Source organism: Belonocnema kinseyi, chromosome 3 (assembly GCF_010883055.1).
Source record: "Belonocnema kinseyi isolate 2016_QV_RU_SX_M_011 chromosome 3, B_treatae_v1, whole genome shotgun sequence".
NCBI classification, from domain to species: Eukaryota; Metazoa; Arthropoda; class Insecta; order Hymenoptera; family Cynipidae; genus Belonocnema; species Belonocnema kinseyi.
Genome location: NC_046659.1, coordinates 94,542,369 through 94,561,489, shown reverse-complemented (window position 1 = coordinate 94,561,489; position 19,121 = coordinate 94,542,369). Strand labels below are relative to the sequence as shown.

The following is a 19,121-nucleotide window of genomic DNA, read 5'->3' as shown; positions in this document are numbered from 1 at the left end:
ACTTCTTTACGGATTGTTATTTGTATTATACTTGTTTGACGATGATTCCGAAAATGCTGTTTCTTTTTACGTACTTCTAATGGCTTAGGAGATCCTTCTAGAAAGTTACAATTTTTATATTTTTAAAGAAAATTTTTAAGGGGTATACTTGTTCAGGACCATAGATTCTGAATTTTTTAATAAAAAATAACTAATTTAATAATTACAAAATTTTCATTCATCAATTTTAATCTCATTTATGAGCCAAAAAAGGTTCGATAATCTCAACCAAGACAAGGCTCGCCTTGAGTCAAGTAAACGTCGTCTTAGCCAAGACAAGGCTCGACTTAAGACAAGTAAACGCTATTTTACCTGTCGCGGACATAAAAATAAGACGAAGGCCTATATCTTGACTCTGTTTCGAGACGCAGCCAGACATCGATGTCTTGGGGACGAACTCAAGACATAGTCAAGTCGAACTCAAGTCGAAGCATTTTTACTCGGATTAATCTTGAGGGATTCTCCGGGTCCTTGCAGGGTCTTTATTGTAACCGATTTGGTTCAAACTTGGCGGGAATTTTTTGGAACCTCACAAAGTATGGGGGGGGGGGGGTCCATCATGCGCTTTATTCGAAAGCTAATTTTTTGGATTACCCTAATGTTTATGATTCATCCCATATATGACATAAAAAACTCCGTGAATATTTCCTGAAACTCGCAATGTAAGGTTGGGAATATTGCACTGAGAGGCTAGAACAAGGTTCGTTTAACCAAGAACATGTCCGCTTGTTAGGCAATATTGCAGGGTTAGATTCGGGTAGATTGCGAAGATTTACGTAATCTAATTCGAGGCGGATTAGATTTCTATGGCGCCTACGAGGGAGCAATCGTTGTTTTATACGTACTATGACTATTCTCCATATTTATAAAATGATTAAATTTTAAATTATTTTGTAACTTTTATTTTATTTATAAACATTAGAAACAATCATGATACGTATGTCCAGATGTATTCAAGGGGGTCAAAAAAATACTACTGCGCAGCCATAAGTGCCATAGAATACTTCTGCGCATCGAATTGAGAGTTATATAAATCTTCCAAACTTTCATGAACCTCACCGTGAAATATTACCCAACCTTAAATTGCGAGTTTCAGGTGATTTTCACAGAATTCTGTGTGCTATCTGGGATTGTTACGTAATACCCGGATCGCTCGAACGTATAAAAAATTTGACCATGGAGTAGCAAAAGCGTATCGTCGGGTGCTTGAATTATCAGCCAGGAAATAAATAAACAAGTGCGATAAGCAGTTAATAACATTGATTTATTTTAAGGACCATGTTCATGCTTCGAATAAATAATAAGGGCATGCTTAAAGTAACTTACGTACATGCTCGAAATAAATAAAAAAGACACATGCAAAAGACCGTTCAAATTCAAACAATGACTACGGATTCGGTATCATCCTCCAGAAGAGGATGATGACTGTGGAGGTTGGAGGCCGCCTTGAGATCATCGTACCTAGGCGCGGATGTATCAACATCATCCAATCGACAATTGCTAGACTGGAGGGCGATTTGTTGCTGAATGGCTTGAGATCGTACCACCATGTATGGAATCTCGCGACGTTGCTGTTCACTCATTCCCGTGGTATCGACTAGACCGAACTCCAAGTGTCTGTAAAAATTTGCATTGGCCATTTCCAAAAAGTTCCTCTCACACCACGCTCGCACGCCGTCAACAAATCATCTGAGAATCGCCAATTTTTACAGGATCGTCAAGAAAACCGTGCAATGTGCTTCTACTTTCAAAAACAACATTTTGTGCAGCAGGCTAAATCGCCTAAAGGGCCGTTTAAAAAATATGACACGCTATTTTCAAAACGTTCTATACCACTCTCCTACCTTCTTTGTCTGAGATCAGACAAAACTTGAACTCTCCCGCAAAGGTTACGTCAAAAATATTGAAAACCCCCATCCCCCTTTTAACTTTCGAATTGGGACTATTTTTCCCGAAAATAAGGGAATAAATTCTTTAAACAAAGGTAATTTATAATCTGCAACAAAATAGTTCAATTTGTAATCAAATAGGTTAATTTTTAAGAAAATAATTAAATTTCCAACAAAAAAGTTGAATTTAGCAAAGTACTTCAACTTTCAACCATGTAGTTAAAGTTTGAATCAAGAAGGTTAATATGTACCAGAAAAGTCGAATTTGCAACAAAATACATCTATCTGAACCAAATCATTGAATTTTCACCTAAAAACGATCGATTTTCAACCAAAAATAGAATAGCTACAATTTGAGATGAAAAAATGTATTTCACAAAGAAAACAAAACAAATTTTAAACGAAAAAGTTCAATCTTGAAACAATAAAATGGGTGTTCAACAAAGTAGTTAAATTTACAAACTTGTATATTTTCACCAACAAAAAAATGAATTCTCAATGACAAGTTTAATAGTTGAATTTGTAACTAAGAGCGATCAGTTTTCATAAAAAAATGAAACAGTTAAATGTACAGTTAAAAAATCTAATTTTGGATTTAACAAAATATTTAAAACAAAATAGTTAAAAAATCTTCAAACAAATACTAGAATTTTTTACCAAAAGAGATTCATTCTTAACCAAAAATATAATGGTCGACTCTTCAGTTAGAAAAGGGTCAACTTTCAACGAAAAATAGTTGAATTTGCTTTTTGGGTGTTATAAATTCAGTTGGCATTTAAGCGAAACCTCGAGGAAAAGGGAATGTTTCTTTAAAAAAAAAGTAAAAGTAAAAAATCACAAATCGTCATGGAACTTGTTACCTCCTCCCCCCATGGCAGTGTGGCGTAGTTTTTAAACGGCCCCCAATTAGAAATTCAAATTTTAAGCATTCTGAACAAAATTTAGCTGTGAATTGGGGCTAGTTCTAAACAATAACTTAAGTGCTGTCTGACGATATTTTAGTTGTGCTAAACATTGATTGTGCTTTTTGTCCTCTAAAACTACTTTTCATATTTGATTTGTACAGCAGAGTGCCCACCGTTTTAAAATTATTCCAAACGAAAATAAATTATTGCTTTCTCGAGTAGTTATTTTTTAAAAGCAAGGATTCATATTCTTTTCTATACAATATCTACAAAACGGTTAATTACAGTATTTATAGAGATTTCTTATAACATTTAACTGAGTTAGGTTTTTGGGAAGGGAAACTTACTTTCTGAGCTCGTCGGGAAGAGATTGTTTTTGAGAAGGACTTCTGTGTTTGCTTCTGTGTCTTCTTCTTGGTTCGGTGTGACTCACCTGTAGAATGTTTAGTGTTAGTATTAGTTGCAATAATTGTGGATAATTTTAGTACATTTATTTCCTTATTTAAACTTACGACAGCTTGCTGAACTCCTTCGCCTTTCCGCCTTTGAGCTTCTCTCCATTGGGGCTCGGAGTCTATTAATTCGTGTCTAAAAAGAATTTAGGATAAAAAGAATTTCTTTGATGTACTTTAATTCTATTTAACTTTGATAAATTTAAGGAATAAATACCTAGAATTTCTAGAGCTTCTGTGCTTCCGACGATGCTTACGGTGACCAGATCTGGGTTCAGACCCCCGCGACATTTCAGATTCACAATCGGAATGCCGACTGTGTCTGCGATGACTATGACTATGACTTCTTCTTCTGTGACCGCCACGACTATGACTATCCCCTGAACTTTGGCTCTCTACTGAGCTACTCCTTCGCTGGAGTCTGCTTAAGAGCTGTAAAAAGGAAAACTTTCTTGATAATTTTGTACATTCACTTTGGAATAATCCCTAATTCAAAAGCTTGCAAAATTTAAATTTTATCTAATTTCAGAGGGTTTTCAATCTCAATTCCTTCTGTATTCAACAGTTTGAAGCTTTCTGATTATTATACCTTCTGATTTTTACTTTCAAATGTAAAAGTTTCTCAACATAGATTTCAGTATAATTTAAACGGTATTACTTTTGAACCTTGTCCAACTTCAAAGGCTTACAAACAGGAATTGTTCGACATATTTTACTTCTTCCGAAAAAGGCTTAAAAACGTTTCTTCCATTACTGATTGGTTTACTGATTTACTGGTCTACTGGTTTTTATGAATTTAAAGACTCCTATTTTCATTAATTTTAGTGTTCGACTTTTGGTATATTCTATAGATTTAAAAAAATTCTTTTTTAATGAAATTCAAAGAATTTAAAACCTTTCAAATCCACACCTAAGTTCAAAGTTGTAATAGGCGAATTCGTATAAGTACTAATTTGGATTCCGTTTGAAGTAGGAAAGTTCTAAAGAAACAATTTTTTAACAATTAAAAATAAATTTCTAGCGAAGTTCAATTTAGAAGCTCTTATTATTAATATTTTTTCAATTCCAACAACGAAATGTATTAATTAAGGAACTTCTAAAATTAAAGTTTTTATTATTTTTACAGTTTTATTTCAGATTTACATGCGGATTTAAAACATTAATTCGTTATAGGTTCAACGACTTGCCAATTAAGATTTCTTTAATACTAAAATTAATTTATTATATATGAATAGATGAGTCATTTCTTAATTCGAAGGCAAGTTAAATATTTGACGTGAAATCTACCTAATAAATATATCTATGTGACTTTAAAAGGAGACTTTGCACTCAGAAAAAATCAAATCCCCCTTAAACTTCTTTGAAATTCATGAAAATACTAAGCTGTTTCTTAAAATCCTGTGACTTCTTTTCAAATATTTCGACATTTCTTAAAATCCCATGATATCCCTTAAAATCCATTGTAATCCACGGAATTTTTTTCTTAATTCCTTAAAATCCTTAAATTTCCTGGAAAGTTCCATAAAATCTTGTAATGTCCCTCGAAAAAATTGAGATGCTCTCTGAAATTGTACTATGTAATTTCATCAAACTCTTTAAATATTTTTTACTATTTGAAATCTGTTGAACCTCTCGCAGTCCTTTGGGATTGCTTGAAACACCTAAAAACTTTTGCAATTACTTAAAATTGAAGGGCCACACTCCATACGGGCGTAGGTGCCATATTTTCGAAAATCGCTTTATTGGATTAAACTACTTGTTTTGCCCTAACTCGTTTTCAGATTTTGGTCCAGTTCGACCCGAAAGTAGGTCTAGGAAAAAAAGTCAGTGCACGATGCTTGCTGGCGTAAGTGCCATGCTTCCTAGTGTGGTGTCACCGCGGCGTCATTGATTTTCAGAGCACGTGTCGATTCTGGTTTTTTGAAGTTTGTCCGTAAAAAATTATGAATTCTTGGAAAGAAATAGTTGCTGCAAAAGTTACTTTTTATGTGTAAAAACTGAAGCACATGTTTATCATTTTTAAAGCTCTCTTTTTGCGATTCAATAGAGCTAACTAAAGCTCAAAAATACTGTCTTGTTTTTTTTAGTTGAAAAATAAAACAGTTAAGCAACTTTTAATGTACGAAAATCAGATTTTATGGGGACACGCTGTTCCTTTGACAAAGGTTTTCTCGGAGAAGGATGCTTCTTTCAGGATGTTTGTTTCATGGCTCGATAAAGCCTAACAGTACCTCGAAACGTTTTTTAATTAAAAAAAAATTATTTCCGTGAAAGTTAAGACAGTTATTTAGTTCTCCCGTAAAATTCGGGTTTTGGTACTTACGCCCATATGCAGTGTGCCCCTTCAATTCTGGAAATCTTATGAGATCCCTAGAAATTTATATAAATCTCGTTGAAATCCATAAAAAATTTTTATTCTTTTAAATACTTGTAGCCTTTGAAATGCCCTAAAATTCCTTGAAATCTGTTAAAATCCTTTCAAATCACTGGCAATTTTTCAAATCTTTCGAAATCCTTTTGAAAATTTTCCTTTTCAAATCTTTGAAAAGTATCAAATCTTGCTTGAGAAGGGGAGAGGGAAGTAGCACAAATCTTACGAATTCAGGGGGGAGCGGGTCTAAGCTTTCTAAAATCATCCTTACTTAATTGAGGATGTGCTAAACTTATCACAAGTTCAAGATAGAGTATTGTTAAAAATTATTGATAAAATCGAGGAAAATATTCGCATTGTTAATTGTAATTAAATTTGGAACAGAACGAAAGCCAAACTTTAGAAAAAAATATTTTATGTTGAAGTTCTTTATTTAGCAATAGTTATTTAGAGTCTTATGTTTTTGCTTTCTCTTTTGGTAAAGTTGCAAATCTTATTTAATCCTAACGTTGTAGAGCTGTGTATCAATCTTCTCGTTGTAGAGCCGTGTATAATTCCTAAATACAATTTTGTTAATGAAAACGTACCAAAGGTATTTGTATCGAATATTTCAAGAAATAAAATGAGCCCTGGGACATTATGATTAAATAAGAATTACAACTTTTATCTGAAGAGAAAAAAAAACACGGAACTCTAAATAATTAATATTAAATAAAAAATCGGACCCTGAAATATTGTGTTATAAACTTTAACTTCAGTTCTCTTTCAAGATTAGTTACAATTAAGAATGGTAATATTATTATTTTGCCAATCATTTTCAACAATTCTCATTTTTGAACTTGAGATAACTTTAGCACATCTTTAGTAGACGTTCCCTTTGTACATCAAGTCAGGGTGACAGGTCGAAACCCTATTTATACAGAGATTAAAAATGATCGTAATAATGATTAAATTGAAAAAAAAAACTTACAGCTGGAGCCGTTCCTGCAGAACGGACGGATCGAGGACTAGACGACGTGTAGAGACCACGAGGTTGATGTTGCGTCCAGGGTGCACTCCTCGTGCTTCTTGGACTCGAGCTAACATGTCTCGGAGTATGAGAGTTGTGAACATTGTGAACATTATGAACGTTGTGAATATTGTGAGCATTGTGAACATTACTACATATTTTGTTATTGCTTATGATCCCAGGATTCGAATTAATAGGTGGTGCCTCAATGAAGGGACCAACCATTTCTTGACCTTCCACCACCCGACGCTGAGCTCTTCTACTGGGTGCCCTTTGGAAAGGAGGTGGATTCCTTCTTATTGAAAGGTGCTTTTCCGAACCCGAACCCGAAGGTGGACTGTAGGATCGGAAACGAGAATACGGACTCAATGGAGGAGGTCCTGTAGCCATCAATCGGAAAAATGCTTGGTGTTCCTGGCAACATTTCCACAGGTGTCTGCAGGCTCCTTTTGATGGTGTTTCGAAACCATGAGTCCTTTCCTCGGAGTTCTTTTCACTCACTCGTAGCATGAAGTACTTACCCTGAAATTTAGACTTTTTATCATTTTCGGTATTTTAATTCACCGTAACTAGCAGACAAACAAACACTCCCGATTTGGAATATTTATATATTTTAAGTACTGAGTTGTATTGCACTGAAACCGTACTCTTAATCGACTAAGCTCTCTACTTATGTATAACCTCTAATACTTAAAATATGGTCACCAACCCTATAAAAAACACAAATAAATATTTGGTTTTCTTGAAATACTTATGCCTCAGTATTAAATGGAGGTTCGACCATTCTTGACATATTGTAAAACCTTTCAAAATTTCTTAAAATGCATTGAAATGTTTTGAAAGTGCATGAAATACTATAAATTTCTCTGAAACGCCATCAAATCCCTTAAAATAATTTAAAACGCTTAGAAACCCTTACAAATTGGTTTAAATCCTTCATGATTGACTGAAACATTTTGAAAGTCCGTAAATTCCCATAAATTTGGCTAATTTAAAAATATTTTTCAATTCCTACAAATCCTCTGAAATTTCTTAAAATGTTTAGAAATCACTTCAAATCATATGAAACCCCTCGAAATCTTTAAAAATAACTTCAGAAGGAAGTTTTGTAATATTAATTGAAATATTTTGAAACTCATTGAAAACTTTTACAAAATCGTTAAAATTTATCTGAATCCATTTAAGTCTTCTAAAATTAGTTAAAATCCATAAAAACCCTGTGAAACTCCTTAAAATTCTTTTTTGGGTCATGAAACTCAAAATATTTTTGGAAATATCCTAAAATCTTCTTGATTCACTTAAAAACCTTACAAAATATGTGAAACCCCTTAAAATGATTTAAAGAAACTTGCAATCCTTTTGAAAGTGCCTCGAAATATTTGCAAATACTTTGAAATTCCTAAAAATTCTTTGAAATCCATTGTAACCTTTAAAATGTGTTTGATAGGCCCTGTAATATTTTGAAACTCATTAAAAACACTATAAAATTCTTAAGATTTCTCAAAATCTCTAGAAATCTTCTTAAATCAGTTAAAACTCGCAGATATTATTCAAAAGTCTTGGAAATATTTTACAATTCTCTATATTCTTTAGAAACTATTTAAAATCGCTTGAAATCTGTTAAAATCACTTAAGATAATTAAAAACCTTTGAAATATTTTCGAATACCTCAGAAACTTCGAAATTTTTTAAAACTTCTCAAAATCCACAGATATTTTTCCGAAATCTTTTAAAGCTACGTTAAAATTGTTAGAAATCGTTGAACTCTTAGAAAACTTAAAAATGGGATGATTTACAAATGAAAATGTTTGAAATTGGATGCCTTTGGGAATAAAAAATATTAAAAAATGGAACCTTTCAGTATATGATTTCAAAATAAATCAAAGGATAACATTTTTTAAATATATAAAAAAATTAAACGAGATTCAAATTTCATAGCCCAAGAGCTATCAAATTTGATTCACGTTTAATAAAAGTAAATTTCATTTAAATTGGTGCCAAGTAAAGGAATACTCCATCAATACGATCTAACATATCTAGTTAAAAGATATTCGCTATGGAATTTCCGAGTTTCAAAAGGTAGACCATTGGGAAGCAAAACTTACAGATGATCTCAAAGTTCTCTATAGGAAACTAACTGTCTAGAAGTTCGAGAGAAAAATATTCCGATTGATCAAAGTAAGCGATACCGGATACAAAAATCACCTTTAAAGCCTCTTTGAATTAAAATTGAAGATCCATATAAATATCCAAATTCTCAATGCAAGAAGAACTAAAATTATGTACAAAGTAGATGAATTTCATATTTATCCATCGAAAGTCGAATCACTCTAATATTTTTCTTTTTGAATATATTTAAAATCTCGGCTCTAAAGAGTTCCTAATTGGTTTTATACTAAATTTAATCTCATTAAAGCGCTATAAATGATAAATTAATTTAAAAAGTTAGAAAGCTAATATACTTAATGTTTTCAATTTACTTTTACTTGAATTTAAATCATCGCACTGTATATGCAGTATTAGTTAGGAAAACATCGGGAAACGTTGGGAAAACATTAATCTTGATTAGTCAATAACGACTTAAAAAGTTAAACAAAAGTTACATTGTTTGTATGAAGAAAACTTTTATTTTAATTTGGAATATAACACTATCGAATGTTAATAAAAATTGTTCATTGTATCAGAATACATAGATTGATATGTTGATGAGCTCTCTGATTTTGTGAAAATAAGATTTTCGGTAAAACAGAAACATAGGAAAATATTGAAAGTCTCCTTTTTGTTTTTCCTTTGTTAAAGAAAACTTCCCTTTATAAGTAGATAAATTCATTTGATGCTTATATTGGAGCTAAGTGCTCATGAAATAAGCATAAATAATTACACCCAAAATGAAACACCCGTAGTATATCACAGCGTATTCCTTCAAATAACAAGATCAAACCTTATAATAGATTTTGTTGATTCGGGGCCAGTAGTAATTTCCCACTTTGGTTTTGTTGCGTAATAATATTATACCACTCGGAGTCAGTCCCAAAAAGTACTCGACGTTGTCCTCACCCTGAAAAGGAATTGGAATTTTTAACTCGTTTAGGTTTGACGCGTGATGTGATGGGAGTTAGTTCTTACAACGAGTTTGGCACGTACCAAAACTGGATGTAAGTCGACACCGTACATTTCAAGCCATTTTACTTTATCCAAGTAATTAAGCTCTGCCGCCGATGGTAACTGTCCTCTAAAAAAATATCAATCTTAGAAAAAGCGAAATTAAAATCAAATTTCCTAATTAAAGATTAAAACACTATATAACTTTTTGTACAGATCTGTCAAGGTGACCACATTTCATGGATGAAAGTAATAAAGTTCCTCCTGTTCCAATTTCAATATTTGAATAAGAGAAACTAATGGAGTTCTAATTTGAGACTTACAGTAAAGTTTTATGTAGCTCCACTATTCTTGATTCAAGCTCGGATGTCTGATTCGCCAGGAATCGAAATTCGGTCACGTAGCCGATGGAGTGCCTCCTGGGATCGTAATCTCCGAGTTCAGCTAAAATCAGAATTTAGAAGATTAATATTTTTAGAGATACCAAATAACATTTTTAATCAATAAGAACTTAAAATTAAATGGCTTTCTCAACTCAATTAAGGCAGTATAAAAAACAGAAATAGTGAACTATTTTTGTAAACATAAAACTTATTTATAAATATCATATTTTTTATAAACATGCCTTTTAAAGTGTTATTTTATTTATTTAATGTTGAAATTTTTCTTTGTTTAAACTTGATGTTTTTTTCTTAGGTCCTTATGACACTTAAATTTTATTATATTATTTCAAATTTTTAAGATTTACAATAGTATGTGGAAATTGGCTGTTCCTAATCTCGAAACACTGAACCCACACCCTTTAAAAAGTGTACTTTATTCAAAAAACAGAAAATCAATTAAAAATATATTTTCCACGCTCAAACTTAAACGAGCGTATATGAATTAGTTTTTTGGATTCTCATCTTCGAAATAGTTTTTTTTATTCTACCATAAAATTTAAAACTTGATATTTAAAAACAGGGAGAACCTCCATACAGTGATTAATTATTAATTAAAAATACTAATGTATGTAAAGTTAAAAATTAAGATTAAATTGACTATTACACGTATATTTGTACTTTGAATAATTGATTATCTACTATAGGTTGCATTATATACACCGTAGAAGGTTTCTCCTATTTTAATTCCAAAGATAAAGATGATTAGAAAGTATGAGGTGATTAGAATATTGTTGAAATTGAATATTTCATTGTAGAAGATGACTGAAAGAAGTGGGAATAAATAAGGTTTTTTGCTTATATAAATATCAATTTGCTGTTTTTCAGACGTTGAGTCAAGAATATTTTATAAACCAAAGTTGTTTTAATAAGAATACGTATACCAAAATTTTGGTACGAATAATTTCTTCCATCAAAATTTGAATGCTTTTGGTCTCGAATCGGTTTCTTTTTAATCGAAATGTGTAAACTCAAAGACGCTGAAATTCTGAATTATACAAAATTCAAACACTTGCAAAGTTGGATTCAATCCAAATTTAATTATAACTATTTTATGAAGTCCAGGATGAAATAAATCACTTTTCCCCATTAAAAAAAAAAAAAAAAAAAAAAAGCTTAAAGGGCCGAGCTGTAAACAGTATATAAAGTGGTTTTTAAAAACTTGAATTGAATTTCTTACGGATATAGGTATATGCATAACAGGTATTCATGAGCTGACGAGTTCTTCGGTGGCGCTTAAAAGGCACATGTAGTGTATGGCCATTGGACACACCCACGGCTGATATTTTTGGCCACGTGGTCAGTGTCACGAAGGGGCTTAATTAATTCGAAATAAATTAGTAAGGATGTTAACGACATCCGCTCCCGGTGTTCACACTTCGCATTCCAGCTTCACTTGGAATTTCGCATCGTGGCGCACAACCTCGAGCTGATTACCAGGTAACGTATAGGTACTATCCCTTTGGAAATCATCCTATAGTTTGTTAATTGAATCACTGACTTTGATGAATATCGGCTCCGACCTGCGCAAGGTACTTTATTTTCTCTCGTTGTTTTGATGGAGGGACCGCACCACCGCATTGCCATCTTCTTGTATAAGTTCAGTCACTCGTGTAATTATGGACAGGGTTTCGATCAGGCAAAATCGTATACACGAATCGACTGATTATCGCTTTAGACATTCCTCATTTTCACCTCGTTTGTGCGAAAACAAATCGAGCTTGGTTCCCAACTTTTCAATTAGGTGCTAAAACGAACTCGGAATTGTGTCACTCTTGACATTTTTTATTTGAATTTTGATATATTAAGAGAAGTGCACGCAAGGTTTCTGATATTAGGGCATATTGAGAAAAACAAAGTTCTTTATTTTTAATTTTAATAGGGATGACAACTTTCTTTTGGGAGTGAAACACAGAAAAAACAAAAGAAAGTTTAATTAATCTTTATCCCGATTTCAGGGTAATATTTACCTGCAAAAAAAATTACCAGCACGTTGTAATATTTACTCACTAAATTGTGTATATGATTACCATGTCAACTTTATTGTATCTTTTTTTATTTTAATACGAATAATTCAATATCACACACACACACACACGCGCGCGCGCACACACAGAGAGAGTGAGAGAGGGGGGTATTGGGGAGATGGGGGGGGGAGTAGCAGGCGAGGACCCAAGGCTCGAGCCTATCACGAGATTCAAAAACATTGACGTCACCATGATAAGACCTCTCTCCCGTTCCATGCATTTCCACGTTTTGAGACCCCCTGAATCCGAAAAAAGGTTTTTACGAATGTGTCTGTCTGTCTGTTTGTATGTATGTATGCCTGTCTGTATGTGAACACGATAACTTTTGAAACAATTATTCTATTAGATTGCCCTTTCGTACACTCGTTTAATGTCCTAAACTAAAGGTCAAACCAGCCATTTTGGATGAAAATTCAAAAAGTGGGCACATTTTGAATATTTTTAATACTACTTTTTTAAAAATTCAAAAATTCTCTATACGGTTATTCATAGAATTAAAAAAATTAACAATTTATCCGAATGACTTTTTTTGAAAAATCAAAAATTACTAGAGTTATAGCATTTTCAAAATCCAGAAAAACAAACTAAAATGAACGATTCAAGCCAAACAACGCATGATACGAAAAAAAGTCTGGAAAAGAAAAATGTTGCTTTTTGAAAGCCCTACAAGATTATGATAACAACTTTTTCAATTTGGTCAAAAATTTGAAAATTAAAAATTTGATCGTACAAAAAATGTTTGAAACCACATTTTTTCCAGATGTATAAATTCTATGCACGTTTGTTCATAGTACTTCAAAACTTAAACAATTTATCCTTCTTACTTTTTTTATAAAAAGAATATTATCAGAGTTAGAGCATTTTCAAAATCCAAAAAACAAACTAAAATGAACATTTTAAGCCAAACAATGCATGATATGAAAAAAAGTCAGAAGAAGAAAGACTTTGCTTTTCGAAAGCCCTACAAGATTATGATGACAACTTTTTTAATTTGGTCGAAAAGTTGAAAATTCCAAATTTGATCGTACCAAAAATGTTTGAAACCACATTTTTTCAAGATTTGAAAATTCTATGTAGAGTTGTTCATAATTCTCAGAAACTCAAACAATTTATCTTAATGACTTTTTTCTATAAAAAGAAAATTATCAGAGTTAGAGCATTTTCAAAACCCAAAAAAAAAACTAAAATGAACTTTTTTAACAAAAAACGCATGATTTGAAAAAAAGTCAAGAGACGAAAAACTTTGTTTTTCGAAAACCCTACAAGATTATAACAACTTTTTCAATTTGTTTGAGAAGCTGAACACTCCAAATTTGATCGTACCAAATATAATGAAAAAATAAAAAATTCCATTTTTTGGTCAAACTATGCAAGATACGAAAAAAATGAAGAAGCTCAAATTGCGCGCCCTGGAAAGAACTACAAATTAAGAATGAATCACTTTAAGATATAAGCTACGAAAAAAAATGAGACAACACTTGTTCATCCAAAAAAGACCTATAATTTTTGATAGGACAGTGAGTTTTTGCTTTAGTCGTAGAAAATAACATTCTGAATAAAAATATTAAATTTGTTTGAAAAAACGACACAATTATGAACTTAAATTACCAGACAAAAGTTGTTCGCCTAAAAAGATCTATAAATTTATTATTAATTATTTTTTGATAGGACGAGTAGATTTCATTTTAATCCTAAAACATAAAGTTAAAAAATTAACCTTTTGCGCTCAAACTCTCGAGCTAAGCTTTTCTAATGAAAGAATTCACAATCACAAAATTACAGTCGTGGATGTTTTGAGTCTTAATTTTAAAATGTTTGCGCAAGAATGTGCGAAAATATAAAGACCGAGCGCGTAGCGCGAGGTAAATACATAATCGAGCGCGAAGCGCGAGATAAATACAACATTGAGCGCGAAGCGCGAGAACCAACACTCGCGCGCCCTAGGCCCTCCCTGAAAATAAGTATCTTCATTACTCAATTCCCTTTTCCCCCACTCTTTGCCTATATATAAACACAAGCCCCCTCCGAAAAAAAATCGAAGCCCCCCCCTCCACCCGGAAAAAATCCTGGCCACGTCGCTGGCGTGATCTCTCTTTTCGAGTCGACACAAATAAGCGCATGTACATGTACTAAAAAAATTCCCTTGAAGGGATTTTTGTCAGTGTTAGTTTCCGCCATTTTGTGTTTCGCACTAAAAACATCATTATATCTTTGCCTGTTTCTGATCGTAATTTCAACTTAAATTAAACACATTTATTGGCTTAAAAATAGATTTAAATCCATAAGTTTTATAGTTGTAATTACTTTTCTAAATTGTTTTTCTATTCTGTAGAAGAATTTGTAAAGAAATATTAAAATATTGCTAGTATTAAAACATCCAGAACCGGTAATATATAACTTTGTATTTTTGAAAGAAAGAATAATTAATTTAAAAAATTTCCGGAATCATTTTTTAAATTTTTTGACACTTAAGGCCACGTGATTACACACGTTATATTATTCCTACGATACCGACGGTTGTGATTTAAAAAATCTAGAAATATACACACGTTCTTTATGGCCTTTTATTTAATTTCCCAGATGGGAAACTCGATATCTCTATTCGAGTGGACGTAAGTTGTTGCGAAAAAAATGTCAGTTTAGCCGGTATCCTTTTTTCTTATTTCCTATTAAATTTCATATTTATGCGTGACACAACAGAATAAATCCAGAGAACTGAAGCGTAATTTTCATAAAACTTTAATTTCGCTTTACTGCATTGTCACTTACCCACGATAATTTGCCTGATCAATGGTCACACTGAAGCAACCGAAGCGTATTACCGTTTGAACCAAACTACTTCCCAATAACCATTTCCTTATTAAATTAAAAAATGTCCACTTCTGTATTAAAAAAATATAGTTGACCTTCATAACATAATAAATTGACATAAAGTCCCTATTGATAAGTCTTCTAATTAGAGAAACATAAAAGTACTAAAATCAAGATAAACCCGAAACTACTTTATAAACTTTCATTTGAATATTTTGAAGGCTTTCTGCATAAAATTGAATAAAAATCTGGCTATGAATTTTTATAGTATCAAAAAACAACACCAGTTTATCACAGGCAGGTGCAGGCTTGAGATAGAAGAAAAAAAGGGCAGATAACTATCTGTTAGAAATCCTTAATATGGAAGAGGATAGACTGCCCAAAATCGGCCTCAATAAGGAATTAAGAGCAGTTAAAAACAAAGATTCCACGACCTGGGGCACTAATCTGAAACAATCTTTGGCAGTTTTCGGGGTGAAGCAATTCATAGGGTGGGTACCCGAGTAAAAATGCTTCGACTTGAGTTCCACTTGGTTTTGTCTTGAGTTGGCCTTCAAGACATCGATGTCTGGCTGAGTCTCAAAACTGAGTTTTGACATATGCCTTCGTCTTACATTTATGGCCATGACCCCTGGAAGCTTTCTTAAACATCTTCGAATTTTAAATTGTAAAGACCATATATAGATGCAGAATTTCATTGCGCATCTTTTTTCCCATAGGCAAAAAGTTGTAGCTTTTTTAGTTTTCTAATTAAAGCCAAAGAACTGGCTTTGTTGTAAAAATTAATTTTGGTTCGCTTTTCACTTCAATTCGTGCGCAGTCAGTCAGCATTAAGGATTTTTGAATAAAATTTTCAAAAAATGTAGTTTGAAATGTCTATTGACTAATAGAGCGAAAGTTATTTAAAAATTTATTTAAAAAAAATGGTTGTTAATTTTTTCCGACGCCTGGCGCTTATCGGCCTTCTCTAACTTTCAGCGCTTCGCTTATCGAGCAAATTTTGAGCAACAAAAAAATTTCAGCGAGAAATCTGTTGGCAACATTACAAAGAAGTTTTCTGGAAAATTCTAGCCCAATCGAATTAATATTCAAAACATTATTAACGTATCAAGTCGATAGCGGCTAGTCAACTCACGCGCGGGCTAAAGATCCGATTTATAATACAGTTCACAGGCGCACAAAAAACTAATCAAGTAAACAGGTAGTATCAAAATATTATGCATAAATAAATAATAATACGCTCTATTCATATACATATAAACTTCTCTCCAAGGCATAAATTGAAGTCTGGCTCTGTCTAAAAACTGAGACATGCTCAAGTCGACCTTTTCGACTTCAGCATGTCTTGATTGGGGGCAATTCAAGTCGAACTCAAGTCGAATCATTTTTACTCGGGTAGGAGATAAAAGTAGCGAAAATATAATTCCAGGTGCACTCGGGAGGGGCACTATCAAATTATTGGAGAAGGAAAAACGTGAAGATGGGGTAAAAATAGAAAAATCTTCTTACTGTAATCAGTACAAAAGTTGGAGGACAGCAGTGGGAGGGGAAGGTTACCGGAAGAATCGAAAGTTGAGTCTTCCAAATAAAATTCAGTGGACAATACCCCGATGTGGGAACGTAGGGAAAGTAGGAAATAAAGAGAACAATAATGTAGACTGTAGATTTCGTGGAGAAGAAGACGACGATATGGAGCACATGTGGGTATGCGAGAGGGCACGAGAGCAAATTGAATAAAAGTGGGTAAATGAAGTCGCTAATCGGCTGTTAAAAGATGGCAATAATCAGATCGTTGTTAATTTGTGCAAAATTTGAACGAGGAACCGATCGTCGGTCTTTGCAGATATGCGAAAGAATTCGAATCGAAGGCCCAAGAATCCAAAGCTGTTGAATAAAAAATGGGAAGGGCTCATAGATTGTTAATTAGTACATAGATTGTGAGTGGACTTTAGTAATTCATTTCATATATGTAAATATCCATAAGGATTTACATGAGAGAAATAAATTATTATTACTACAAGACTAGTTTATCAAATTTTTAACAGTTCCAAGTTGGAGGTTTTCGGATTGAAATTGTTTTAGCTTACAGAACACGACTCAAACTGGAAAAAATAAAATTGAAAATTGAATCAGCATCAATTAATTGCGCGATAATTCAAAAGCTTCTTGTCTTGAATTTCTTGAACACCAATAAAAAGTGATTTATTTAACATTAATTAATAAGCCTACAAGTCACGAACAGCAGCCTCACTATTCAGTACATCCTCGTTTTAGAGTATGAAAATAATTAAATGATACGTCTTTTAATTCTGTTCTTGGTCATTACCACGAGATAAAATTGATACGCACGATCGGGCAAGTGAATAAAAACACTTAATTTCCATTAGCCTTTCGATCTGGCGAACCCATGGAGTCGTTTTGCCTGAAAGAAATGCGCGCGTAAATCTACATGTATAACATCAGAATTAAGTACGTATGCACCAAAGTGATTAAGTACATCTTGTAATGCGTAATGATAAGTGGCAAATCCGAGTAAGATAGCTGGATAGCGAGAAATAATAAGAACAAAAGCCTCTAATTGAACTAGAACTTTCAATTGCAAAAGAGACGTAATCTATTACTGTTTATCTGATGAGATATATAATCAAAATCATGAGAGATTTCATTTAATGTGTTGTTATAGACTTTCTTTTCTCACGGAAATCGAGGAATCTGATCTCATTAAGTGAAGTTTAATCTGGTTGAGTAACTAAAAGGCAGATACTTTACGAAATTATACGTTTATGAAATTAAAGCTTGGAAATTGCTGGACATTTTTTAACGTTTTTTTTCTTGTATTATAAGTTAATTATTTTATATTTAAATTTGAGAAAAATATATAGGAATACAAAGTATTTAAAGTAAAATTTCGAGTAAAAAGATCAAAATTTAAACAGTTCAATTAAAAAGCTATGAAATATCGAAGTATCCAAGCTTAAGAGTACTTGAAATGTCACATATCAGGTTTAAAAAAATTTTTAAAGGATGTTAATTTCAAAGTCTTTGTACTGAAGAGTTTCATGTTTTGAAAACATTTTGGAATTGTAAACGTCCTAAGCTGAGGTGTAAGCGAAAAAAACGTAATAAATCCATTTGAGTTCATTAGTCAATATTTAAAGATATATTCTAGCTTGAAACCTATTAATCAAAGTCAAATTTGAAATGGGCTATTATATCTGTCAGGCTGTCAAATTAATAAAATACAAACAAAAAGATTCAATTTAATACTGTCTTGAAGTTATTAATGAAATGAAAATTTCACTGATTATTAATGTTCTACTGAGATCAATGTTCAAATTCTTGTTTACATATGAAATCAGAAGATCGTTTTATTTCGAAACGTTTGAAAACGTATATTAAATTTAACAATTATTAACGTTCGATTATAAAACTTGTGGAGTTAAAAATATACTAAAATTCAAAACAATTTCGATTTCGAATATTAATTTTGAATCTAGATACTATATAATTTTAATTGTAGAAAATCTAAAGTTCTAAATTTAAGCAAAAGAATTCGGAAGAATCCAAATTTTAAATTTCTGTGAAATCAAAACATTTTAATTCTTCAATAACTTTGAATTTAGGGAAGCTTTGAAGTAAATAAATTTATGGAGAAAACAGTACCTGCTTGAATCAGGTACATTCCTTATCATTAAGTATATAAAACTGTTTATGTAAACTTGAGTTTTTTTTAGCAGTACTCAAGATAAAATTAAGAACAATTTGACATTAAGATTAGAAAGCATAGATTTTTCCAAATATAAATTGTAGAAAAGAGAAAGAAATTACAAAATCAATACGATTCTTTCGGATACTATAAAATGTACATACAAAATTCGCTGTAACAGTTCACAGTACTAATCATTTTTAAATCATGCTATTTATTTTTTTAGCTGAAAAATTGATTTAAAAAAAAAACGTCATTGAAAAAAATATTCAATGTTTTCAACCAGTTATCAAATATAATAAAATAAATTAAAAATTAAAGAAATGAAATACAATCAAATAAAATTTAAAAATCCGAAGTTTTTAAACAA

At 32.0% G+C, this 19,121-nt stretch overlaps 1 protein-coding gene across 5 annotated transcripts in view; it reads right to left on the bottom strand.

The window, feature by feature from the left end:
- LOC117170376 (band 4.1-like protein 4) overlaps window positions 1-19,121 on the bottom strand; it is a 286,040-nt gene that overhangs the window by 8,566 nt on the left and 258,353 nt on the right. For 4 of the 5 annotated variants that reach the window (XR_004466777.1, XM_033357134.1, XM_033357133.1 and 1 more), the window contains 8 exons: window positions 10,091-10,211; window positions 9,810-9,897; window positions 9,607-9,723; window positions 6,627-7,187; window positions 3,503-3,717; window positions 3,346-3,421; window positions 3,181-3,266; window positions 1,501-1,656 (listed from right to left, as the gene is read on the bottom strand). Coding sequence is in view for 4 of the 5 variants with exons in the window: in XM_033357134.1 (XP_033213025.1) it covers window positions 1,501-1,656; window positions 3,181-3,266; window positions 3,346-3,421; window positions 3,503-3,717; window positions 6,627-7,187; window positions 9,607-9,723; window positions 9,810-9,897; window positions 10,091-10,211 (1,420 nt within the window). In the remaining variant the exon portion in view is untranslated. The remainder of the gene's footprint in view (window positions 1-1,500; window positions 1,657-3,180; window positions 3,267-3,345; window positions 3,422-3,502; window positions 3,718-6,626; window positions 7,188-9,606; window positions 9,724-9,809; window positions 9,898-10,090; window positions 10,212-19,121) is intronic. The other variant, XM_033357135.1, reaches the window with a different exon arrangement.